The sequence below is a fragment of the Xiphophorus maculatus genome, chromosome 1, assembly GCF_002775205.1.
Source record: "Xiphophorus maculatus strain JP 163 A chromosome 1, X_maculatus-5.0-male, whole genome shotgun sequence".
NCBI classification, from domain to species: domain Eukaryota; kingdom Metazoa; phylum Chordata; class Actinopteri; order Cyprinodontiformes; family Poeciliidae; genus Xiphophorus; species Xiphophorus maculatus.
This window is the reverse complement of record NC_036443.1, coordinates 5,751,328-5,779,069: the sequence shown is the minus strand read 5'-3', so window position 1 is coordinate 5,779,069 and position 27,742 is coordinate 5,751,328. Positions and strand designations below refer to the sequence as shown.

The window sequence follows — 27,742 nt, the reverse complement described above, 5'->3', positions numbered from 1 at the left end:
CAAAACGCCTGGTGAAACCGAGCGCCACCTTGGCAGTTGTAACTTTCTGAAGCCAAAGCGCTGGAAAGAGCAGGACTTTCTTAAAGAGACAGAGGCCCAATTTAAAGGTGTTAAATTACAAAGCCAAATGTCTTTGAAGTCATATTTGATATATTGTACACAGAAAGTAACAAGTCACTTTAGCGCTATAAAATAATACAATGTGGCTGGAAAACATAACACTTCCCAATAACAATAATTCCTTCATATGTCGACTGTATTTAAATCTGAGCCTAGTTGCAGATAATTATAGCATGAGTCAAATAAGGTGACATTTTATTTACTTGTTTTAATGGATAAAAAAATATTTCTTTGGACATACAGTCAGTTCCTATTTGCGGAGCAAATAAGACATTAAAAAAAAACAGTGACCTCCAAATGATGCAAAATGGAGCAAGACAATGAGGTAAATGGCGAGATTTACACAGTTAGGCATGCCCCAGATTCACAACAACAATAACATAAATCAATACACCTAGAAGAAGAAATAAAAAAAAACATCACAAAATCTGCAACAACAAAAGAAACTTTTTTTTTTTACAAGACATGTTTTGTCAGTCTGGATTGCCCTGTGTTCTCTAGCCTCATTAGGCTTCTGTACACTCCAAAGCTGCCCAATAATGCTGCTGGTATTTTACAGACTGCAATTCCACAGTGCACAGAGACTAGAACGCACTATCTGACCACCAAGCACGAAACACAGAGTTTGGAAGGTCCAATGCAATCATCATGGCAAAAAGCACCACAGCCTTGGCACATGATCATGGCTTTGAGGCGACATGAGCACTTAAGTGCTACTTCTTCAGCTGTAGTGTCTGTAAAAGCTTGAATACTGAGTGTAGCGTGGCTGGAGGCCAGGCGGGGACGCAGCTGGAGTACGCCATCAGCCATACCGCGGGAGAAACCACCGTTATCCATCATTGACACATTAGCCGTGTAGCTTACTACTCCACCACTTCCACCTTGTTTAGGCAACTTTCCATATATTTGGAAGGGAAGGGAGGATGATGAAGACGAAGGTAAAGGAGAAAGAGGGGAAGCGGAACTGGATGAGCAGGGGGTTTTGCTGTGCTCTTTCTTTGATATCCTTGTCAATGTCATCTCCATGTTGAGAAGTCCCTCCATTGCTCCTCCGGTTAAATACCCATCAGCGGAGTTCCCTGGCTCCTTTTTAGTCACACCAGGTACGGTAGACACAGACTTGGCGATGGCCTGGCAAGAAGGCCGTGGATTAATTTCATTTTTTACACCAGGTGCAGGAGACAGCTTTCTCTGATGAGAGTGGGGATGCTGAGACTGTGAAAGCTGAATGTTAAACTTAGTACTGGCCATTGCTTCAGCATGATAGGTTTCCACAGGAGTAGAGGGGTTGTTGGACATGATTTGATCAGATTGTTGGACCCTGTCTGGAGTGTCCCTCTGTGAACGTTGATGACCACAATACTCTTTAATAACTCTAGATTCTAGAGCAACCAGAGAGACACCTTCTGACTTGCCTTTGGATGACAAAGAAGCTGAAGAAATGGGCAGAGAGGTAATGACGGGGACAGCCCCAACAACTAGCTGGGGCTGGTACTGAGGTGCATCTTGGGCACCTGTAAGACATGAGACTGGACTGTCTGTGGGTGACTTCGGAAGGTTATGAGTTAAATCTGGAGTAGGACACTGGGCAGAAAATGCAGACCTATGGCCAGCTTCAAGGTTCCTTGGTTCTGGTGGTCTTGCTGGTTGACCAGGTAATATGCTAAAAGCAAGCCTATTTGCAGAATGTGATGGTAAAACCTTTTCAAGAGGCAGACTGCCTTGTAGTAACTGTGTGACCAAAGGGTTGTTGGCTTCTACAGAGGACACAGGCCTGGCCGAGCTTGTCAGTTTTTTGGAGGCCACCAAGCCATTTGGCTGAGTGACAGGAGACTTTAAAGATCCACAACATTCCCCTTCAGTATAGGTTTCTTTAGAGCTCTGACAATCTTCTCCAATTTCCACTTTTAAAGCAATGTTTTCTTTTTTTCCTTGTGAACAAGTACTAAAAGAGTGGTGGTCTTGGGAATGAGGCTGATTGTCATGCAGTTGAGGCAGACCTTTGGGGAAGCAAGGCTGGATGACAGTCTGACCTTTGTGGCTAGACAAGTAGCCCTGAATCACTGGCTGCTGCTTTTGAGAAGAAAGGCTACAGATTACCAACTGGCCATTTCGTTGGGTGCTCAGCTGGGAGCTCCAGTTGGGGTCAGAGTACTGCTGCTCATCCTCCTGAGTCTCATTTTCACAGTCTGAAGCAGTTTCTGTTGAATCACTGTGCACGCCCTCTTCGTCATCCTTCTGTCTGAAAACATCAACGATCTCTGCACGTTTTGGAGAAGATACTGTTTTTGGCCATGTGGCTAAATGAGAAAATTCTTCCCGTGGGTCCAAATGATGTGAACTGTGATGGATAACACCACCCAGTCCAACCTCCTTTCCCTTTTCTTGTCCTTTGGTCCCCAGTGTTTGAATAACGTCCACACCATGAGCCCCAAACCTGGGAAAGGAATCTGGAATTGAAGTTTGGGTTAAGGTAAGTTTTACACAACCTGGATCTGCCACTTCTGAAAAGGGAGCAGTAGACTCAGGTATTGGGCTGTTTCTGGCTGATTTGGTGGCTGATGACACCGACTTAGAGTCAGGCTCTGGGGGAACTGTAAAATCCCCATCTGTTAACTCATTACAGGATCTCAGGGGTTTGGCTGACGTTTCCCCTATATCCACTTGAACCTTTGCTGCCATGCCTGGTCTGTGTTGATGAGGACTTGCAACTTGTGGTGACATGGAAGCTGATGTATTTGACAATGAAGGAGATGAGTGGGATGCAGCTTCTACATCGAGAAGCTGTAGTTGTGTTCCAGACGAATTAGGTTCTGAAGAAAATTCCTGCTCTTCAATCTCACCATCTCCTCTTCCTCCTCCTCCTCCTCCTCCTCCTCCGGGCTCGATTGGTCCTGGATGCTCTCTTGTTCTTCGTTCGCTGCTGCTATCCGATAACCCAGTAGAAGACCACAGCCGGACACTGGCCGCCCCTGGCCCCTCGCTAGAGGCCGCAACAGCAGCCTCGCGTTGGGCACGGGCTTGCTGAGCGCGGGCCTTGATGTCGGCAAGGGTCCGCGCGCCACCCGTGCCCGACCTCCGCGAGCATTCGGTCTGGGGCACAATTCTGGGGCAGATCTGGTAGGTGGGGTGCCCTTTGACCCAGGGAGGTTTGATTCTGGACAGTTGAATCTAGTACAACAGACAAAACAGCAAATCAGTATTTCCCTAGATAATTTTAAGGATTTTGTACTTTTGTACATAAAATATTTCTTAGCTTTGCAACCAAGTCTTACCCGGATAGGTGGCACCTTGGGTTCTTCGGTTGTCGGCAATGGCTTCTCTGAACAGACACTGTCAATTGTGGTACGAAAGGACCGACGGTCATTAAGACGTGCCCTTTTTTCGGGAAAGCTGCAGAAAGCCTCAACCTCATCTTGCCTTCTCTTCTGTTCCTTAAGTTGAGTAATGAGCATGGGGGTGGTAGCGGGACTAGCTGACGGACTGCTCTCACGGCTGCTAGTGACGGTCCCTCCTGTGACAGAGGTGACCACAGAGGCTGTATCATCCAAGGGATCAGCAGGAACAGTGGCACTGGAAGATCCTGAAGAGGATGAAGAATCCAGACCTGTGGTAAAAGCTCCCTGTTGTTCAGAAGAAGAGGGCGATGAGGCAGGTGAGGAGGCAGGTGAAGAGGAAGAACTGGATGAGGAAGATGGCGAGGTGGTGGAAGCTAGAACAGGTGCAGCTTCCTCGGGGAGCGAAGAGGGAGTAATTTCAGTCTCTTCGTTTGCACTGGTGGATGCTGTGCTAGGACTAGGACTTGGAAGAGGAGTAGGAACTGCCAATGTCATTGGCTCTGGAGCAGGAGAGGCCTTAGGCTCTGTCAAAGTACTCTCAAGTGGGAGCTCCACACCACAGTCAACATGGAGAACTACCTCTCCTTGAACAACTGTGTTGTTTGATATAGGAGAGTCAATGGACACTGCTGCTATGTCCAAAACAGCAGCAGTGTCATCACTAGTGTCTTTTGATTGCAGAGCTGGACCTGTCTTGCAAAGGGTCCGGCGGGCCCTACGACGCAAGTCAGCCCGTGTGCGTCTCCTCATCCTGCCGTCTCTCCTTCGCCGACCCACACTGCGCCTTTTCGGGACACCAGCTGAGACGACGTCAGCATCACTTTCCAGCACAGTTCCTGCAACTTCACTAGCTTCACTCATGAGCTTTAGAGACTCGTCTCGTGTTAAGCCAGACCTAAAGGTGGACAAGGTGAGTTTTAGCAAATTGTGGATTTATATGACCAATATATGAGCAAATGTCAGTGATGTTAAAAACATGCATCACTTCTGTATGCTATACAAGTACGATAAACACAAATTAAATTGTAAACTTATGCAAAACACAAATCCGTATTTCAATAAAATGAATATGATCTTACTTTTGCCCATGGTACTCTTCAAAAAATTTCTCTTTCCAAGCCTCTACTTTTTTCTCTTTCTCCTTTTCCTGTCGGAAACGGACTTGCATTTCATGGGTGAATTCACCTAAAAAAAATTTTTTTTAAAAATCAAACACATTTAAAGGTGTTTAAACGTATTGAAACTCTAATGGAAATTGGGCATATTTTCTTGCAAAGTCTTGCCCTACCTGCCTTTTATTGTTAAATCAAAAATTACTTTGAAAGAATGAAAGTGTTTCAAGCATTTCAAACAAAAAGAAAAATTCAATTCAGTTTATTTATATAGTTCCAATTAACAAATGTCATCTGATGCTTCTGAATCGAATTGTGATCCTAAAATTAGCAATTGAACCACTAGATATTTTAACTAGATATTTGGCTCCTTAGTGCTGTCTTTCTTTCGTGCGATTTTAAAAATTCTTAATTTCCAATAGGAAAATTAATGCAATACTGTACGCTACAAGTCTCAAAACAGTATGTCATTCTTGACAAAAACAGGTCAGTCGGAGCCACCATAATGAACATTTCCTACTTTTCAAACTTCTATTGACCTCAATGTTGCTTCCAGTGACTCAATTGAAGCTTTACAGGGCGTAAAGCTGGAATTGATAAACATCTTTTTAAAATTTGTGTCTGCCTTTAACATCAACTGTAAATTCAGGTGTCATAAAATGTTACTAGCGGAGCCTGAATTGTTTGTAAGTAATTAAGTTACCTTCAGCAAGCCTCTCTTTCCAACTCTGAGAGGCATGGGTGAAGAACTCATTGTTAAGAGCTGAAGTACTGAGGCGGGTCATACCATCAGGCCCAATCTAAAAGCAGAAAGAGAGAAAGAAAAGTCAATCAATGCTGACTTTTTTGTCTGACCAAGACACTTACAGAAATGCTTAAAATGAAATAACAGTAAAATGGAATACTAAGAATGTATTTGCTGCATGTCAATCTACTTAATTTATCTAAAATAATTGAAAATCGTCAAGTTTTTAATTCAAAATCTTTCTTGCCTCAGTAAATAAAATACTGTATGTTGCATTGGTATAAGGTCTAAAATAGTTGTGCTGTGACGGTGTGCAAGTTGAAGTTAAACAATGTGTATTCATGCCTCATAAATACTAATATTTTAACACAGACCACAGATATACAAATGTAACATTTGTTTATTGAGATTATCAATACTGCTAAATTTGATTTTATGGTTTCAGCATAGACAAATTCAAAAATTTTAAATTGTTTTATCCTTAAATTTAAGATTTTAAGGAGCTGGCAAATTTACTTTGTAAAAGTTCAAGGAACAATCTTCACAGATTGTTTTGTTACCATAGCTACAATCTGATGCCGTGAGTTTAATCTTTGAGATTGAGCTCTAGGTTGGAAAATTAAACTACTCCCTTCTCCCAAAATTTACTTAATCCACGTTGAAATACTGTTAGTGGTGTTGATGTCCTTAGCAGGAAAAGGGGCCCCTAAATCAAATTCTGCTCAAGGCCCCGGCCCTGTATGACGAGCTACATCCGCTGCACATCTCTGGACAAACTGGAAATTTAATTCATTTGGCTTTAGTAGCTCTTCCGTTTGGTGTCTGTTCAGTTTTTAATAAGGACCACAGAAGTTGTTTTGGTTGCCTGAGCTTTACGGGTCAAGATTTTCTGATCTCCGGCTGACTAAGTGGACAAAACATTTGATATGGTTTGATGCAAAATGTAACCAGGAAAATAATAATAAAATAAAACCAACATGATGCTGAGTACGAAGTGAGCGTGAATTGGGGGGGGGGTTTGGTTAGGTAAAGCCTGGTAGGCCACCAGGCTTATAATACACTGGGGGAAACCCTGTACAGTTATGCCAGGTGCCTGCCCATTTCCTTTGTTTGTTCTTGTTTTTCCTCAATAGTTTGGTTATTTTTGAAGTCCATGTCTCCCTGTCTTTTCTGATGGCTCAGTGAGCCAGGTCTTAACACATGTAGAATTCATACAGCAGAGGGAGTAGGTGATCCAATGAGTGACCATCCTAGGCATATCAGTAGCTTCTCCAATGCCGATGCTAGTAAGTAGTCTCCTCATTTACCAGTGGTGTCTAACCGTAACCCAGTTATGGCCCATCAATGAGACCGGTATCTAGCTTGTGAATACATAAAGCCTCCTGTGACTGGAAGATGCTGGGTGTGCAGTAGTCTTCATTTTGGTCCTCATAGCTTGCTGTAATTTTCACCTTTTTACTAAATCTTGGAAAAAGGACAGAGAGAGATCTTCTTTTTGTCAGAGAAAACTCCACACGAAACGAACAAAAACACAGTAACCTACTTGTCGATCCACCTCAGGCAACAGCTGCAGTAGCTGCTGCTGTGAATGCGAGGGAAAAGCTGAAAAGGTCCGCACATTGATGAGGGCTCTAATGTTGGTGTTGACCAGGATGGAACCAGGCGTTTCAAAGTCTATGTCTACACCTCCACGACTCTTTTTCATGGGACCTAAGACATAAAAAAAAAGAAAAAGGACTGAGTTCAACTTGGAAGACATTCAACAGAGTCCAAATGCAAACAAATGACATCCTTATACTTTACAAGACAAACTGGTCCAGTTCAATAGAATCAGCACAAATTCTCTGTACAGTCCACACAGGAAGTATTTTGTTATGCGACCGTCTTACTCAAAATGGTATGAATCTTTTAGCAAATTTCCACTTTGGGTGCCACTGGCGAAATGTGGATAAATGTGTGAAGTGGTGTGTGATTTTGAACACCACCAGCCATCTTGGAGGGTTTGCAACTTGAACAGAAAAAAAAACACAAAAAACTGTTTAGTTTGTACTCCTGTCCAGAGATCGACTTCCCATCTGGTGTACTGGACAATGCCGAGTGGGTTAACGCACACTTTAGCCAAAAAATGTAACAAAAATAGTTTTTACCGGCTGCAACGGCCCATTGGTTGATTTTCTTGAAGGACATTGGGTTAATCCAATGAAAACCCTCAGTCCTTCTTGGCCCGCCACGCGATTCTTTTGAATGGCTTTCTGTCGTGAATAGTAGGGCTGCAGTCTGCAGCACAAATGTCAACAACTACTGTTGTTTTTATTTAATTTCAAAGTATTTAATCAGCAATACACTAGATGAATGAATTTTTATTTTTTTTTAAAATATGCATCAGATTTTTAAATGGATTGGATGAGTTGGATTTTGCTTTGTTGCCATTTTTCTATTGCTAAAATATTTTCAGTAAAAAAAAAAAAAAAAAAAAAAAACACGGCACAAGTTACAGAAGAGCAAAGTCATTGACCACAACTGTGACAATATTTTTTGAAAAATAATGATAATTTGAGAAATATGTCCTATTCGGCCCCGTATTCTGACTCGGGCAATCTGTAATACATTCTCTATATTTCAAAATTCAGTTTAAGTAATGTTTAATTTAGTATGTGAAAAGCAGCAAGCCAAAACAGAATTTCATTACACAGTTTACGCTTTTCACATGTTTACCTGTGGACACATGTTCTCCGTTGACTTTAAGTGGAGTGAGGACAACACGGGGCATCATGACGGCCTTCTTCCTTTGTCTTCCTGACTGTAGAAAGTAGGGAAAAACAGAAGATGTCAGAACTTCTATCCTTTGTGCACACACATTAGGCAAATGAGCAATTTAACCAAAAACATGTTTGCAGATTTTCCAGCTCCAAGCTGCAAAAACTATGATTTGGATGTGAAAGTAAAACGACAACTTAAACCTCAACCCCACTAAGCTAGTAATGCTATAAGTTTCCTCAACTAAGAAAATGTTCAATTACAAAGTTCACTCCAAATATTACAGCAAAGGTTATGGTGCCACTGAGAATAAGGGCTGTTGTGCTATGGAGCAATCCTTAGAAGCAACATCCTACCTTGAAGATACTTCACTTAAACACAGATCCTCATGATCTACATACAGCAACACCAAAGTAAAGGGACGGGACCACAAACAGGCAGAATATATCTGTGTTGCATGGAAAGCCATTCCAACAAAATGTCATGTTACTGTAACAGGTCACAAACATTTTACTGGCTGAGAAGTCAAAAAAACATAAGTAGTCTTTAGGAGAGTGTAGTCTGAAACTAAATTACATTTGATGTCTTTGTGCAGAGTGCTCACCTGTCTTGAACGGCTCAGTCTAGTCTGAGCGTGTTGGCTTTGCTGAGGATCCGTGCGTCCCTGCTGTCCTGTTGCCCTGCTCAGACGTGTCTGAGGGTGGGTGGTGGGAGTCTGCAGCTCTGTGGAGCAGGAGGCACTGGATGAATTCTCATCCACTGATGCTATAACCCAGGAAAAATAATATTAAATTAAGCAGGTATTATTTGACACAATATTTATGATAGTTTCTAAACAACAAAGAAAATGGCCAAGTGACAGCACCAAACCTGTGCCAATTCTGGTGAAGTTAGCGGTTTAAAAGGAACAAACATACCAGTGGGTGGGTCTGTTCCACTTCCCCAAGTTTGACTCACAAGTGATATTATTTGGACAGTGTTGACTGCAACCATTGGAATATTCATACTTGTGAGTTTGTGGGATTTGGAAAGACTGTCAATGTTGGCTGTAATATAAAAAAGTGTTACTTTATTCTTAACAGACAGTATGTTATGGCTAGAGCTGGGTTATAAAACAATGGCGATATATATTGCAAAAATATTTTTTCCTCAATAGATATGAGAAAGGGTCGATTTAGGAATGGGAATCAAGAAACGGTTCTTGAAGAGAACCCAGTTGTTCAGTTCCTGGGAATAGTTAACCTGCTTGCTTAACAATCCCACTCATCGGTTCCATTACGTGTGACACGTTTGCGTGACGATATTGCACATGCTCTGTATTTTTGCTTTGGAAAATATCCGAGACGTGGTTACATTTCACCAAAAAAAAGACGTTACTAGGGCCAGTTGCAAAATGTCCCGGGGCCTCAAGTATAAAGCATCTGTGCGGCCAAAAATGTGCGGCGCCATATTTTACGCACAAGTTGGCATGTATAAAAATTTACTTTGCGTCAAAGTGTGCGTAAATATACGCACACTTTTTCGCTGGCGTGAAAATGTGCAGCAGACACGCAAACTTTTTCTGTGGACAACATCAAACTACAAAGCGTCAAAACTCACCTAAATACATTAAAATCCGACTACATTCGCTGCTATCTAGACCAAGAAGCATCGAACCCGATGTTTTAGGGTTTTTTTATGGTTTGAATATCTAATTGTTTCAACAATAAAACTAAACCGCATTTATCCTCAGATAAATACACACAACACACACAAAATGAAGAAAGCAAAAATAAAAGGATGCGAAAACCTCACTAGAATGTAAAAAATATATTTCCTCAATTTTTGTCTCATAAAGATGAAACGCAGTGTTCTCTGCAAAATGCATTTATGGGGTAATTTCATTCTCACAAAAAAATATATAACATGTTTGGATGTCAGCAAATTAACTCCAAACAGGTTTGATTATTTTTAAGGTGATGGAGGTGTGTATGCAATCACACATATTTAAGTAGCTGCAAAAAGGTGAGCCGCTAACTGTGGAGCGCTTTGGCTCTGATGGAGAACATCGCCAATGGAAGGATTCAGAGGGAGCGATTGATCATATTGATCTGTTGGGAAATGTTGATGATGGTTTATTAGTGTTTAGATTAATCCAGGCTGATCATCCTGGAGCTCTGAGCAGAACTTATAGAAGGAGCCGTGCGGTACCGGTACCGGTCCAGCTGCAGTCACCCTTCAGCTGAGCCGCCAGATTTGTGAATGCGCCTTTCTGGACAGAAAGCATCTCTACTCTTTAAAGGTACAACTTATGCACATGATACCACTACTTATAATAAACGTCCATTTTACCAACTCAAATGACTCCATCTTTAAATCCCGGCTGTAAATCATCTTTAAAAACGCTCTACTGTTCAAACAGGCATTTGCAGGATCTCTTTATTTTCTTTTTGTTATTTGGATTTTTTTCTTTCTTTAAAATGTATTTTATTTTTGTGAGGTTACCTTATGTTCCCTGAAAGCACCTTTTAAATAATATATATAATTACTATTATTATAAATACTTATACTGCTACAAACAAGAACGTTTGTGAACAAACAGAGTTCAAACACAAAGATTAAACTCGCAGCATCAGATTGTACCTATAATCACAAAACAGTCTAACTATAAAGACTGTTCTATGCACTTTTACGAAGCAAACTTGCCATCTCTTAAAATCTTACATTTAAATTGTGTGCCATCATTAAAATCTTGTTATTCATCTCCTCATCAAATTTAACGCCATCGTCATTCGTAATAAACAATGTTCAAATTCTAGATCAGTTAAAATTCCTGAAGGCCTGTGGGGCCTGAAGCAGCTGCTTAGTTCACTGCGCTAGGCACAAATGAACTGAGCCTGTAGTGTCGCCTCTAAACATTACATAGTGTTTTAAGATCCACTGGCTGATTACTTAATTGGGATTTAAATTTATATTTATTTTAATAGGTTTTGGTTTTTTTGCCATTTTTAAGACCATAGTTGTGTGTTTAAGCATCGTTGGCAATGTCTTCCAGTAACATATAATTACCCACCAACATTTTTACATTTCCTGTCAACTTAAAAATAATTTTATACAAAAACACAGCAGGCTGGTGGTGGACCGCTCTGGCACCCCGACCACCGGATTTAGCAAGATTTCTGGGGGAAACTTTGCATTGAAATTCATTCACTTAATATTGATGTTAATACCAGGGCTGAACAGGACCTCTGTAATCCTAGGCCTCATTGTATTGACGTTTTTGTGTAGCATTGGTTGGTGGTTTGGATAATTACAACGTCGTTATGGTATATTAAATCGGTAAATCCCCACTGAAGGGCTGAGGTACTATGGCCTGTCACTAATGAATAGGTAGGTTTTACTTATTGAATTTATAGGTAATATTTACCGAGCACTAATATGTTATTAGATAACACAGAATTGCATCCCACAAATATGTTTTAGCAGAGTTATTGCTAAAAAAAAAAAAAAAAAGGCAGTTTTTAGCAATACATTTGACTACCTGTCATGAAATCTTTCCATTGAACTAGTTCTGATAAGTTAAAATATCCTCACTTCAAAACTAAGTAAATTAAACTGAAGATCAATTATGGAAAATATAGATGCTCTGCATATGTTTTAAGGTGTATGAAAAAGTTAAAGACTTTTGAAGATTCAATACAAAAACATGAATGAATGATGTGTGTATTATTGAGTTACCATCATTGTCCATGATGGCTGCTACAATCGCTTCTGAGGAGTCACAGCTCTCCTGTTCAATGGTTTCACTGGAGTCGACAAGGGCAACAGCAGATCCCGCCACTGAGGTACTGCAGCTTGAAGTTGGATGCGCAACATTTCCCACTGGCTCTGGTGGAACCTCCGACTCTGAAGTTGGTTTTGTCCACTGGAGGGCATTTTTCTACAGAAAACAAATGGCACAAAAGTGAGGTAGTGCTGTAGCAAAAACAAGTGATACAAAACTTAACTTTAAAAGGGCTTTTGGGACAAGTAAAAGAGCTTTAGCTACTGGTCACATGCTAGTGGTTAAATTGCCGATTTGTGATCAAGACTGTAAGCTAAAACTAGCTACCTGCGGCAGACGGTAAACCAATGCATTACTTCTATGTTAGGTTGTTAGAGTTACTTCATATGAAAATAGTTGTAATTCCATGTTATTTTAACTTAAGCAGGTAAAACAATTTCAGAATAAAGTACCTTGAGAGTGAACAAGCTCATTCGTCCAGGAAGCTTGAAGAAAATGCTGTTCTTGACCCGGTCTCCCCTCACTTGAGAGTGCAGCATGGTGACCAGGCAGGCCAGAGGAGCGGTGCCACTGCAGCCACACACACAAATCAACTTTTAGACGTTCCACAGATGGTAGAGTACATTTATGTTTCCACCATTGTCTTATCATAATATGTCAAGTCCTTTTGAAATGTAAAAAGCTCATTTAAAACTATTCCACATTTTGCTTGATAAATCTTGTTTGGTTTTGGGTAATAAATGACATAGTGCAATATACACTTTTTGGATGAACACATAATGTATTTTCCTTTGGCTTTAGTGCCTAAAGAATCCTCTTTTTGAGGGTGAACAACTGTGCAACAGCTTTAAATTGGAGGTGGGCATTTATCGCATCATTCGTCATTTATCAAGACAACGTTCAGCGTTGATAGTTTTACTATTTTCTCCACTTAGTATGTATTTAGTGATAGAAATCACACTAGTTTACATGACTGATGTCCTAAAGAAACTTATTACAAATAGGAAAGCTATTCAAGAGCAGCAGTGGTGGGACATAACACTTTGTTACTGTTTAATAAATCAGAATTTTTGCATGGAAAGTGGCATTTGCAAGTTTCAGGCCCCGTTTTGTGCGTACGCAAGCTTTCTAAATAAGGCCTCTAATCCTTATAGTTTTTACCAAATGTGCATTTGGTCTGTCCCAGTTTATTTTATTTTATTTTTTTTCTCCAAAATTCTGACACAAAAACGATGTTTGTAGCTGAAATATTAGCACTTCTAACTTAGTTATGTTGTCTTGGACTAAACATGATTGTGTTCTGCAAGAGAAACTTTTATATAAAGAAATACTTGAGTTTTATAATGGTGTATGAACCAAAAAGTAAAACTCTTATGTTGTTAAAATGCCACCTAAATGTGGCTTTTATACTTGGTCAACAAGTTGCACTTTAAATAAATTCTTGGGTGGGTAAAACAACAGAAGGGAAAAAGAAAATGTTATATGTAGCAAGAGGGGGAAAAAACTGCTCCAATTTCAACATTTACTTGAAAACTATGAACGTACCTTCTGTTTATAGTTGGCAGCAATCGAAGAAGTTCATGGAGACAGAAAGAAAGTCAGTTATTAACAACACAAAAATTTCACCTATGCATGTGTTGCAAAAAAGCTGAACAGCTGGTATTATAAAATTCCTGTCCTAAGTCAAATAAATCTGAAATATTATGTTTGAGCATGATATTCGAGTTCGCTCAATTGTTCAATTAGATGACTTTATTATATATTCACATAGATGAATATGTGGTTTAAAGATCCACCATGGCAATTATGTCTTAGAAATGACTTGCAATTAATGAAGCAGTGACCTATATTTGCTTTGCCACTATAAGCTAAGTGCACAATGTTTACCTTCCAAGAAAACCAAGAGCCTTGATTTGACACCTGCTCACTTAAAGGAGACTAGACAATTGAAGTCTGAAAGCACTTAGTAAAGTCTGAAGTTATTCCATCCAGCAAAACTGAGACCCTGTGCGTTTGTGTCTGACCTCATTTCCTTCAGCCCCTTGGTCTGGATGACATGGAGGATTTGTTTGGGAGTCATGGGTGCGTCAGAGAAGTTCTCCAGGACCTGGAAGATACATTTTTTGAAGAACACAAACTGAGCCAACAAAACTTGGAGAATTAAAGCTTCACATAAAAAAAATCTAAACTGTGTACCGGCCAGAGCAACACTCCGAAAGACATTTCTATCAGACCTCATTGAATGATGTAACACAAGGCTGTCCAAAATCATCCCTAAGGGCCAGTCACTTGCATGTATTAGAGGCTTCCATGTTTTAGCACATTTGACTCAAACAAATGGGTAGTCGGCAGGTTTCGGTAGAACTTGATAACATGCTGAGGGGCTAATTAAGGCACTTGAATCAGCTGTGTTGGAGCAAGAACACAGCTAAAATCACAGGACATCAGGCATTGGCATCGAGGATCCCTGATTTCACATATAGATAAACAAAAATACATACAAAATGAACCTTAAGCATAGGTCAGAAGCAGGTGTTTTGATGAGCAGACAAATCCTTCTATCTCTTTATTGTTCAGTATAGCAAATAGATCAACATGTCCATCCAGAGAAGTACTGACATAATGATGAACACCTTAAAACGAACTAGTTAGTACTTCAGGATGCACACATATTACACAGTAGTAACAGGTCGGTCGGGAATATTTCGATTCGGGATTTCAAGATAGACTGCTCCGCATTTTTTCCCCCTTTGCTGCTCAGCTCTCGCTCTGTGACTCGGCTCAGGGCAGAGCTTTGTTTTGATTAGCAAGGTGGCCTTGTGGCCAATCATGTGTGAGGATATGGGACCATACCATAATAAGTGGACCAGACAACAGTGGTGAGGAGAAGAGTGCAGCATCTGGTTGCAGTTTAATTATATAATAATTGTGAATTATGGATCTGTTCATTAGACTTGCTTCCAGTGTTTTTTTTTCTTTCGCTTTTGTGATAAAAATGTAAAGTTTGATTTAAATAATATACAAATTTTTTTTTTTAAATCCTGCTTTTCTGACAGAACAAACATATAAAATTAAGCAAGTATAAGGCTTCTAATATAGGGCACACAAAATGCTAATTGATTTATCATGCAAGACATATCTAGTGGGGCGTGCTGTGGTGGCGCAGGGCGTTAGCACGCCCCACGTTTGGAGGCCTTAGTCCTCGACGCGGACGTCGCGGGTTCGACTCCCGGTCCCGGCGACCTTTGCCACATGTCTTCACCCTCTCCTCACCCTCCTTCCTGTCTGCCTACTGTCGCAAAAAAAATACGAGCAAAACTCTTCTAGCCAAGTCAAGCTAAAATATGGGTCTGCAGATAATAAATTGAGATGTTTCGGAGCCGAAAAAGCCAGCTCTTCCTTGGGAGCCGTGTAACAAGAACTACAGGATCTTCCCCCAGTGTATTATCTCCAGTTTCAAGCATGACATAAGGTCATATAACCGACCACTGCATGCGAGAGGGAGTAGCACCTCTCCATCTGACCAGAACTGCACGCCTCACTAACGGAGAACACGACAAGTTATACATTAGTGATACAAATGGATGTACTTTGAATCTATCTTGGGTCTTATTTTGTACTTATGGGATGCATTTTTTCACTGTATGTTTATTTTAAATCCCAGATTAATTCTGGAGGATTTAATTTTTTAATAATGCACCTTAATTAAACAAATAATTTGATATACAAAGAGTCAATAAGCTGTTATTGGGATAGCCAAGCTTTCCTATTCACTTTACGCTGCCCTCTGAAAGTGACAGAAAAGACAGACTAAGCTAGGTTTAAAGTTAATGCATTGAACTGGGCGAGAGCAGCATCACTTGTGCTGCACATGCCGAACAACAATACAAAACACAACACAAGATATTATTATGTGCTTACAACACCATAATTTGGAGACTTGGTATGGACAGTAGGGACAGAAATTTCCTTCAGTCTAAGTATTTTGGCAAATCCTGCCATGTAGTTTCCAAAGAACTCCTTCCTAAACCGAACTGCGCAAACTACAACTTTCTATGGTAATATCGCAGGAACATTACAAGCAAAATAAAATGAAGCCACGCAACTCTATTCTCTGTGAGTGGGAAAAAATGCATAGACAAATGCTCTATATTGCAGGTGAAAACAAAACATTTTCCTATTTCGTCAGCCATTTTGCAGCATAAATCCACGGCAGAACAGACTGCATCTCTTGTAATGATGTGGGTGGAGCTCCACTTGGGTTGCCAGGTGAGGGGCTGCGCTTGGCTTGGGGTTAGAGATGTACCAATATGATATCAATATCTGCACAAAAACCTTTTAGATCGGGTATCGGTGGCAATGTGCCCGATCCATAAGGGTTGAACGAGGAGAAGCAGCATTCAGCATCTATGCACCACAAGTTTGGAACAAACTTCCAGAAAACTGTAAAACAGCTGAAACACTGACTTCCTTTAAATCTCCACTAAAAACCCACCTGTTTAGGATTGTATTTGAAACGTAATCAATTACAAATTTAATGATGGAACTTGACTTAATGTCATGTTTTGATTGTTGATTCTATGTTGAAATTGCACAAAAATCCATGAGGGACAACGGAGTCCCAGAGCGAAATTCTGTGAGAGGTGTACGGAGCCTAGTGCCGGAAGAAAAACGCCGAGTGACTGAAAGTCACTGCGCGTAACACAAACCCTGTAAATTCTAGACACTAACAGGTACCATAGAATTGCACAAAAATCCGTGAGGGATGGCGGAGTCCCTGCTCGAAATTCTGTGAAAGAGGTGTACGGAGCCTTGTGCCAGAAGCCCATTAAAACGCTGTTTACATCGTTTTAAACTGTGTGATTGTGAGCGTGAGTGGGAATAAAAATAGCAACAGGTATTTTGTTCCATATAACACAGTAGGAGTGTAACAGGTAAATCTTTTATGGATGCAAACTCAACTAAAAACCCACCTGTTTAGGATTGTATCTGAAACGTAATCAATTACAAATTTATTGATGGAACCTGAATTAATGTCGTTTTTTGATTGTTGATTCTATGTTGCTTTGTGTTTGATATGATGTAAAGCACTTTGAAATGCCTTGCTGCTGAAATGTGCTATACAAATAAAATTTGATTGATTGATCAATAAAATTTTGATCAATTTGATCACCACCAGGTCATGTCTGCACATTTTGCAGTTAGCAGTAGTCACCCCACTGTTAGCAAATTGGTTGCTACCATTTAGGACGTTTCCAACAAAACAAATTGGCAACAGCCAAAATCATAATCAGCATGTTGGACTTTTTAAAGATTGGTCATTGGCAATAGGCCAGAAAACTGCACCCCTATTTGTAATCACAGAATAATTTGAAGACCATAAAGTGAAGACTTGTATTTATCCATGTATTTGAAAACATGTCACTATTTAGAAAACAATGTCTACAGGAGCATGTGTGGTGTCTGTTACTTTAAATAAAACCCAGCCAATAGCAATATTAATTTTGCAGATAGACTAAACTAAGACAGGCCTTAACCTGACCACAAATCTACTGTGTTTGTACTTATGTCTCTGGCAACTGAAAAACTTCAATTACAACCATTGATGCACCTCCTGCAAACTGCTTTGCTGTTTTTTAATTGGGTGTTGCTTTAAACCAAGGTTACATTGAATCCAGCTGTGGTGCATTATTACCAGCAAGAGTCAATTCTCAAGACACTTGAAGACGTTAACCTTGATAATGGTAAAATAGCTTTGCCTTCAAAATGTTATTCCCAAAAAATTGTTTTGCTTCACATCCACCTCTAAATATGTGTTACATACAAATTACTTTGGTATTTGAGTCGCGTTGTGTGCCAGTTTGTGCTACATTTGCGCATTGAGGCTGTTCAGATGCTCAAACGCGTCGAGCTACTAGCTAACCAGCTAGCTAACTAGCTGCCTAGCAAACAAAGACCTGAGTAAGAAGCGGCTATTTTGTTACCAAGCTTTAGGGGTTTCGCTACGTCGCATTTTAATACATTACACAAGACACGTTTCACGCAAACAACAATCGTAAAAGTGGAGTCGCGTTCATGCTAAACACAAAGTATTTGTTGGCTAGATTAATTCTCGCATTAATATGATTAAGCTGCTAGCTGCTAATAGCTGGCTAACTAAACACCAGAAGCTAGGCTGTGGTCGTGAGTGGAATATCCACAGGCAGCAACGTGTCTGGATTAAGATCGTTTCTCTTCTAAAACATCCACGGTTTACATGCAAATGAAGTCTCATTTCTTACCATTCGAGCTGCTTCAGCCCAGGTCCGCTCCTTCTTTCTCTTTTGCTTGTCCTTCATTTCTTTAGCGCTCGACTCTGCTGGGTGGCTACTAAGCAACCTAAAAGCAATCGCGACTGAACTGTGCAGCAGCGGCTAAGTATAATCGAAGAATATGCTCTTTTCGACGCGAGGCAACGCTATTGTGCGGTGGTTGCTGGTGTGTCTGCTGCCGAGTTTAAACCAACACTACAAACACATCTTCCTGTCGAGGCAGAGTTACAGTGCTAGCAGCCGTACTGTTGCAGGACAAGCTAAGTTCAGAGGTCAAATCCTCCGCAGGAATGCAACAAAACCCATCCGCCTCCAGGAAATGGGCTGTTTATACTGTTGCACTTCATGATAACAGAGCAATGGAGTCTGCTTATTCTATAAAATACTGTTTACAATTTAGTAACTTTAAGACGTGGCAGATTTAAATGTGAATTACATCGCAACATTTAGATAGGAAGCAGAAATACATTTGGGACAAATTAATTCTAGAGCATGTAGATAATTAATGAACAGTAGAAATGAGGTAATTTCTAATAATTGGATGGTACAAGCAAAGATTATTGAGATAGTATGTCATAATTACGATCTCACGACAAAAAGAGATACTATCTCAAAATTGTGACTTGCTGCCTCATAGTTATGACTTTGTGATGTCATAATAATGAGATCTCATAAATATGAGATAGCTAAGTTATAATTATGAGGCACACATTTATTTTTTTATAAGAGAGGCGGAAATGGACTTCCATACATCTGTGCTGAGTGCTTTAAAAAGTTGAACCAGAAAATAAGACGTGAGGGTACAGTCCTTTCTCTCAAGGCCATTTTAAGTAATATAATAATGTTTTAAATGAGCATTTTATTTTTATTTGCTTACTATTTGTTTTTGACTACTTATGTCAATTTCAAATTATTTAAATGACCAAAATGAATTTTGCTTTTTTAATGTAATGGCAGGATCCCAGCATACCCAAAGGATGTTCCTTGTGTTTGTGCCAAATCATTTTTTAGGAACAAATTATTCAGCAACAAAGCAAAGTAGCTGACCTGCCGCACAGAACAGTGACAAATTCTAATCACACAGAGAATATGCAATAAAAATCTCAATCATCAGTCACTCTGTATCTAGTGCAATTATGCCGCTACATACAAAGATGGCACACCACATGAGAAACAGAGCTCTAAATGGAGCATCAGCTCTTCTCTTTAAGTCATTTGGTAAGCTAGTTCACATTTCTTCTACTTCGTAAACAGTAAATGTCCTTTCAGTCAGTCAAAGGAGTTAGGAACTGTGTGTTTGAACGTTTAATCTCTGCAGCAAGGCATGATGAAGTAATGTAATAGTTGGCCAATGCTAGCAAAATTTTACCAAGAATATTTTGTCTCATTTCTAGTCCAAACAGTGTCTTTACACTTAAAATAATAGCAATATCAACAAAGTGTTTTACAACTTGGGGTAGCTGATTAACATCACAAAAGCTTAAGTAATACCTCAACTGCACCCACAAAAAAGAGGTTCTGTGGACCCGAAAAAGGACCAAAGGGGAGAGGGAGGAAGTTCAAACCGTCTCTTCCATTGATCGTAATGGGCAAACATTGGCAGACAAGCCAGATTCTCTGGACCCTCTGGTCCAAACTGGGCAAACAATTCTTCATCAAATAAAGAACATTATGGACAACCATAAGGAGCCCCATAGGGGAAGCTGCATATGTACGGATCAGTTCATGCAGCATCTTGAATACTGAAAGTCTTTCTACTGCAACTTAAGGTTTTTGTAAAGTTTTTCCATGTCTGGTTAGTGAAATATCTGCAGTTTTATATATTCTTCTTTAAGATACAAATGCACCATAAACCTATGTGCAAAAGCCAAACATGGGCTTTTTTTTTATCTCTTTCTCTTCTAAGATATAAGCAGAAACTTTCTGTAAGAAGAAAATAAAGAAAGAATACATTCAAACTATTTTTGAGGTATTTTTTTGCAGGGTAATAAAGTCATCTGACAGCTTTGACTATCTTTTTTGTGTTAATCTGATTATTAAAGGGTCGTTTTCATGCGCAGTCCTTTCTCAAACTTACACAAACATTAACAAGCCAGATCTATTTTCAAACATTGTTAGCACCAAAGACTTAAGGATTTATACGCCCGTTTTCACTGCGTCTCTTTAAGGTATTTCCAATTTTAAGTGAACATTTGTCATCGCTGTGATTGCGTGCAATACTTTTGCAAAATAACGCAAAAGAAAAATCCCGTATCCCCTACGGGACGCCGTAAAATTCGACAGGCATTTCGCAGGGGCATCTCTAAACATGAATAAATGCTTGCCCTATTTCAAAAACACTTTGCCCCATATGTTATTTCATACCGGTGGTGTAATATAACAAATATATAAATGGGGAAAAAGTGTGGATGTTTCCCCTACACGTTTTTAATAAAAATTAGAGAGAACTCTTACAAAAAAATTTTAATATTTTTTTTAATAATTTTTAAAAAAGATATTAATATTATTAAAACGATATTAATACAACATTTTTATTATGTGATTCCCACCCTGAAATTGTTCACGTTTTGGGGAGAGGCCTGTCGTTTTATAATCGATATATATAAGGTGCTTGTTTTATGCTGGGAAAGCATTGCCCTTGATTTGATCAACTATTCAAGAAGTGATGAATTATTTTTTAAATTAATTTGATTGTATTTTTAGCAAAGTTTTTTTTTTTAATTCAGAAGTGTAAATTCAATAGAAAAACCCCTTGCTTTGTGACTTCTAAATTTCTATCTATTCAACTACTTTCAGCTACTATCTCAATTTAAAAAAAAACAACCTGTAAGGCAATTAAAACGTATAATGAGCGTATTTTCTAAATGTTGTTAATGTACATGGTGTTGTTATAACCCATGTCTCACGTCGTGACTACTATAATATCGCACACTGCGTACTTGTTGCACTTTGAAGAAAACAGGAGCAGCTCAATATTTTTCTCTTGTTTAATGTCTGCAGGACAGTCGCCCTCCCCGTGGTGACGTCACTCTCCCAGAATGCCTGGGTCCCAGCGCGGTGCCCCGCTGTCCAGGCCCAAACTCCCACAAACAGCTTTCAAACTTCTCCCATTATGTCGTCGTGAAGCGCAAAAACGAAAGCCGGGCAGAAAGCTGGAAAGACATGCGTCCGGTGAGTACAGCCGCGCTTTCGTCCGCCTAAAAGAACCAAAGCTGTTCGCCTGGGTCTGGTTTCCTACACGAACGCTGGATAGTTGAAGTCACAACAACCTTCGGCAGAAGTTTTCAAGCGTTCATCTTTTGTTTGTCAATAATCCTCCCACTCCGGACAAAGGTCTGCCGTTTGGCAGAGACACGCCAGCTGCTCTTTGGGAACACCTGGAGAGAAACCTGGAGCATTACTTCTAAAAACAGACGAGTTGGAAATACGCTCGTACAAAGTTAGTTTCCGCAGGCAGGCTAGCTGTGAAGTTTAGCCCGGGACTGGGCTTCACGGTCAGCGATTCGGTGGAGCGTCTGCAGCGCATCAGTGTAATAATAAGCTTTTGAACAGTCTTACTTTGTCTTCTGAAAACTACATAGGGACTAAAAGTTTGACTAATGTTACTACGTCACTGACAGTTGTGATCATAAGTGTACTGGTGGAATAGTTGATTTATTTATTTATTTATTTATTTATGGCCATTTTTCTAGAGGACATGAATAACATAAAAACCTTTTCACTCATGGTTAGTGGTTGGGTGAAGCCATTTACTGCTAAACAACTTTGTTTACTCTTCTTAAAATCAAGAATTTGGAACTTCCCAAATGACCCTAACCAAAAGTTTATATACCCTGTGGATTTTGACCCAGTCCACACAAGTTGACACAAATAGGTCTGAATGTGTGTGAAATATAACCGTTCTTACCAGGCCCTTTCCGAAACATTTGAATATGATTCAAAAGTTGTTTAATTCCCAAAATTCCCTTCAATAAGTTAAGCTTTCATAGGTTATGGAGTCGGGGCCCACAGTTTAAACGATTTAAAGTATCAAACGCCTTTTCTTTTTACGTCTTTTATCGCTTAAAATGAGTCCACAAACTATCACTGCTGCAGCTCCCACACCCGATGTGCTCCTGTACACACCAACAGAATAAAGGGGTCAGCCATGCAAAAGCACTTTATGAAACACGAACTTCTTCCCCAAAAAATAAGTAGCTCGTAGCTTAGCACAAGGTTCAGAGCCACATGAAACAGGAGGAAACTTTTCTGTCCATTTGTCAGCACTTGGTTGATTGCAGGTGCAAAGAAACGACGACTACTCAGAAATATGACTAGATACCGCCAGTCTCATGTGCTGTCTCCTAAACATTTAAATAAATCAGTAGAAGCAAGAGTTGAAGGTGCTTACTGCTCTGTGTCCCGAATCAGAAATCTCTTTAGGAAAAAAATTAAACAAACTCATTGTCTATAAAGCAATGCAAACGGGGAAGTTTGCGTACCCTCCGATAATATCCTGCAGCGTCCCAGAGTGCGGTTGCAGTTGCAGGAACATGAAAGCTAAGAATCAAAACACTGACAGATATTACTTCAATAGAAATGTCCTTGATGTTTTGGTATTGAGCATTTTTAAATGTGTGTATAAATGCATATAGATATATATATTGCATGTGCGTCTGCAAATTAAGTTAACTGATTCCACTGGTTTCATGATTCTGTAGTGATTCATATTTCTACTTGTCTTATCTTTTGTTGCACCATTTACTGGTGATTTTAACATTTAGTGACATTGTTTGTCTTTTTGTGTTCACTTTTCAGGTTTGTAATGACGATGGACTACCCAGGTGATTTGGCAGCTGGCACTGTCTGTTTTTAGATCTTTTCGGTCCAAAAATAGACTGCAGCACAACTGCCCTTCTCAAAAAACACTTAACTGAGCCATCTTCATGACTGCAGCCCTTTTGGGGTTGCTATGGCATCGTCTTTAGCACAATTAAAATTCTGGTCTTTCCCCATTAACAGTAATCAGATCATTTTTGCATTTCTGCAGAAGAACAGCAAACTTTAAAAAAAAAATGGTTCCTACCAAAATTTATTCATTCTGGAGTAAAGAGAATAACCACAATACTAGTGACTAATGGTTATTTCTCCTCATGACTCTTGTTTGTATCTGCTTGGGCTCTTGTTCAGCGTCCTGCGCAGCTGCGGAGCCACCAGTTTCCATGTAATTAGACCATGTTTCACCAGGATAATCTCAAAGGGCATGTTTATGAGGACCTCCCGGCCAGAAGGCAGCTTTTCCAATGCCAGGATTGTGGAAAACAGTACAACACTCAATTGGGTTACAAACGCCACCTGGTTGCCTTCCACAGCACTACGGCGGGCCAGCAATGCATGAAGGAGTCTGCAGCTATGCTGGAGAACCTGGGTGAACATAGTGACACGCCTCTCTCAACAGAGGGAAGCCCTAATGTGCCATTGAGAGAGAGGAAGTACTCATGTGAACGATGCGACCGGCGGTTTTATACCCGCAAGGATGTACGCCGTCATGCTGTGGTGCATACTGGTCGCCGTGACTTCCTTTGCCCATGCTGCGCACAACGGTTTGGCCGCAGAGACCACCTGACCCGCCATTTGAAAAAGAGCCATGCACAGGAGTCTGGTTTAATGCCACCGTCTACTCCCAGCACTCATGTAGCTCCCCAGACCTCAACCAACCCCTGTCCAGTCAAAGAAGAGCCCAGTCCAGAGTCTTCGATGATAAGTTCTGCCTCTAAGGATACCTCTGAAGCTTTTACCAGGGACATGAGCACTTCCTACACCTTGACAAATCTAATCCCTGCTATGGGGCATCCTCATGGACTCGTCCAAGGGTCCTTGTCCTCGAGCATGGGTGTAGGACATCATCTGACTACACATTCTTCCCACTCACTTCGCCATGGTCTTCAGCCACCAGCAGCATCACAGCAGCAACCCTACGGTAACATGTCACAGTATCAGTACGGACCTTCCTCATATCCGCGCTCTGACATGGAGAACTTCCTGCTGGACTTTCAGAGTAACCCTTCACCTCAACTAAGCACGGTGAATTCCTCCATTTCTGCTTCACCCCAGAAGCAAATTTTGGGTGACGGGCTGGATGTCGGTGGGGACACGCATGCATTACCTAGGACTCCTGCTATCTCTAATGATTTGCCATGCAACACTAACGTGGACCTTGGGTCGCTGCTTAGCTTCCTGCCTTTCAGCCTGCCACCTTATAACCCTCACATGGGGTTAGTGATGGGTTATCCACCATCCTCCTCCCCCACTTCTTCTCCATCTTCTTCATCAGGATTCTCCTCCCAAGCACCAGGGCCTTTCACGTTTTTCCAGCCCCCCCAGTCTCATGCACCACAAGGCTCAGGAGTTTTTAACCACAGCCAGCTACCTCAGTCATATAGTCCTGCTGTAAGCAATTCCAGCTCCCTACCTCACTATTACCATGCTTTTCAGCAGTAAACAGCTCTTTTCCCGAAGTATTGCCATATGCACTTGTTGTATATATTGTTGTACATATTATTTGAAAACGAGCATCCAAGCAACAAGTCACCTCATTAGTATTACCTCATAACTGAAAAGATTTGAATGTTTTAGAAAATTCAGCTGAGATTCACTAACATGAAATGCATCACATTACATACATGGGAAATGTATTAATGTTTGAATGCAGATATGTAACCTCTAAAAAAAGTCACCTTTTCTAAATGTATATATCTAGAAAAGATTACTTTATTTTCTGATCATCTGTGCCTTTCTGACAAAAGTGTTGATGGCATTTTCTTAGGATGTTTCTCATCTGCTGCTTTAATGTGGATTTAGGAAGCTGTGGTAATATTACTTGTGTAAAGTTGCTGAAAATATCTGGAAACATTTGTCACATCAAATGGGTTTCTACCAAAGTTTCTGATTTGCAATGAAATGAACTAAATAGTATCAAAAACTCCGCTTGTTCGGAAACGATGTCTTCGTTAAGCACATTAGTTGCAAGATATCTTCTACCATATCAATCTAGAAAAAACATGTTAAAGGAGAAGAACTTTTAAAAAATTAAAATATAAGCTTATGGCAGTCTAAACCAGTGGTCTCAAACTCATGTCCTTAAGGGCCATGAGTCCTGCAGCTTTTAGATGTCTCTGTTTCAGCACTCCTGGCTCCTGGTTCATGAGCAGAACTCTGTAGAGCTTGACTGGACGCTAGGAAGGCAGTTTTAATTCAAGTGTGTAGGAGAAGGGACACATCTAAAAGTTGCAGGACTCTGGTGCTTTAGGACTGCAGCTTGACACCACTGGTCTAACGGCATGTGCCCAGAATTTGAAGGCGTGTTTTCCTGCATAAAGCAGTTCATGTAGATGTATGAATGTGTGATCGTCCACCTCTGAAGGGGGTCTGAAGGACTTCCTCTTAGTCATTGTGTTTTGTCCTAGAAACCACTGACCTGCTGTACATACGTTACTCTAAATTAATGCTGAAGTCTAATTTAATGACATTTTCAGGCACTTCTCCAATTTGCTTTTTTTTTATGTTTCATGTTGACCAACTGTTTTGCTACAAAATGTCTAGAAATGCAGAAGGAAGCAGAAACCTTACGTTCGGAGTCCATGTTTTCCTGCTCCAAGGAATTAAAATATATTAAGGAACTGTTACGAGCTCCTTTCAGCGTTGTGTGGAAAAATTAGGTGAAATTGAAAAATTGATGCCTTGAGGGGTTGGTAGATTTTTCTCCCTAGTATTAATTTTGTGGAGTTGTTGTTTTTTGGGGGGGGGGGTTTAAGAGACTTTATGAAACTTATTCTTATTTTTATAGTGTTGCCCCAGGATCTTAATCTGCTACTGTTGTGAGAGTGTGTAGTCCTGACTAGATTAAAGCACTTACAGTAGTTACAAGAGGATGTATCAAACACACATGTGGATGTGTAGTTGCTCCTTACGTACTAGTTGCCTCTAGATTAAAAGCTTAAAGTCAGCTAATGGACAATCCCTGATTGCTGGCAGTAACTGTTGCTTCTGTTGGGTTATGTCCGTCACATGTATCCGCTGTGCCAGCAAAATGCCAAAATAGCTACTTTTCTTGAGGTTCTCATATCGATGATGACTTGGTGAATAAATCCATCTTGCCAGGAGCAGCTCGCTGCTTCTTAACTCCCATGGATACAGTAAGGGTAGACTTTTACTGTCCACCGCTTCTGAGTTTTGGATTTATTTAAATAATCTTGTTCATCTGAGGTTGACTAATTTTTTTTAGTGTTAATATGTAGGACCTTCTAGGAACCAGAGCAGCTTCCCATTTATCTTCTAATTTGTTAAACCTTACATTAGAGTGAATACTGTGACTGTATGTTCATACACACATATACATGTGTGTACATGTATGTGAAAGTCTATGAGACTACCTCTGCCTTATCATATTTTGATGTATAACGTTTCTATTATGGACAATGGAAATATGTGTAGAGTACTTGTTAAAAAAAAAAAAAAAGGCTCACACCTCCTGATAAATTATGTTCTGTATTTTGATTATTTTCTACATGGGGATTGTGTGGATGAACAAAAAGACTTCCAAATAACTTTTAGTGAACCTTTCTTTTATCTGCACCTTTCTAACTTTTACTTTCACATATTTCTTTCACTAATGTTTTTTTCCTTCGGAGGACCCAAGCATGGTAAACGTTTGTCTGGTGCTTTTCTTTTTCCAGTTTGCAATCCAGCAATCTTTTTTCTTTATTGCTGATTTTCTTCATCAATGTCACTCACAAAAAACATCCACTGAAGCTACGGGAGGTGTACCCAAACTTTTAACTGGTACTTTGTAATGATAGTGTGCCGACATGGCTCAAGTATAGTGGAATTCTTAGATTTGTTTTTGATTTTTTTTTTTTTAACAAACATTTTAATTTCATTAAAATTACTACCTCAAGCTGCAGCAAAATATCTTTTAGTAGAGTTCTGTTTTTGTCGCAACAAACCTAACTTGTGGTTCTGTAGTTCTCTTTTTAAGTTAAGTCATTTGAAAATTGTGTATATGTTGCTTGTAAGTTGAACACTGCATTTACATTTAAAGAAGAATATTGTGAAAAAGTTAAGTATCTTTATTTCAGAAATTCAATTCAGTTTATTTATATAGTGCCACTTCACAACATATGTCATCTTGAGGCACTTTACAAAAAAATCAATTCAATCACACATACATTCTGTCCTTGTTGTCAAACCGTTCAGCAGCTTAGTTAATTATTTAAAGTAGTTTAACAAGTTTCTATAGAGTCACCATCAGTGAAATACTTCAAGCCTTCATAGTGCATCTGAAAAGTATTCTCAGTGCTACAGCTTTATTTCTTATTCTCTTTCCTGACGGTTCATTATGGCAATGTGAAACATTTTTTATTTATTTCTGCAAATTTATTACAATGGAAAACTAAGAAAACATATTTACATAACTATTAAGGGCTTCGTTGATCCACCGTCGGCAGCAATTACAACCTTCAGTCTTTTTGAATATTTTGCCACAAGCTTAGCACATCCGCCTTTAGGCAGTTTGGCAAATTTCTTTGCAGTACTTTTCAAACTCCATCAGATTTGAT

The 27,742-nt window shown here is 39.9% G+C and overlaps 2 protein-coding genes across 3 annotated transcripts; one reads left to right on the top strand and one right to left on the bottom strand.

Moving 5' to 3' along the window:
- Positions 1-298: 298 nt before the first annotated feature.
- Positions 299-18,432, bottom strand: LOC102237232 (putative Polycomb group protein ASXL1). Of its 2 annotated transcripts, none has more exons than XM_023332364.1 (12): positions 18,117-18,432; positions 13,860-13,942; positions 13,381-13,383; positions 12,288-12,405; positions 11,790-11,991; positions 8,677-8,837; positions 8,031-8,115; positions 6,859-7,025; positions 5,274-5,370; positions 4,538-4,643; positions 3,396-4,353; positions 299-3,291 (listed from the first exon to the last, which is right to left on the bottom strand). In XM_023332364.1, exons 1-12 carry the CDS (start codon positions 18,171-18,173, stop codon positions 715-717), a joined length of 4,614 nt encoding a protein of 1,537 aa, XP_023188132.1. In that variant the 5' UTR covers positions 18,174-18,432; the 3' UTR covers positions 299-714. The 2 variants fall into 2 exon arrangements, with proteins under 2 accessions (XP_023188132.1, XP_023188134.1); XM_023332366.1 differs by having other exon boundaries at positions 8,677-8,795.
- Positions 18,433-21,078: 2,646 nt separating this feature from the next.
- LOC102236974 (zinc finger protein PLAG1-like) lies at positions 21,079-27,223 on the top strand. Its single transcript, XM_023341687.1, has 2 exons — positions 21,079-21,317; positions 22,944-27,223. The coding sequence occupies exon 2, from the start codon at positions 23,361-23,363 to the stop codon at positions 24,624-24,626; it is 1,266 nt and encodes a 421-aa protein (XP_023197455.1). The 5' UTR covers positions 21,079-21,317; positions 22,944-23,360; the 3' UTR covers positions 24,627-27,223.
- Positions 27,224-27,742: the final 519 nt, after the last annotated feature.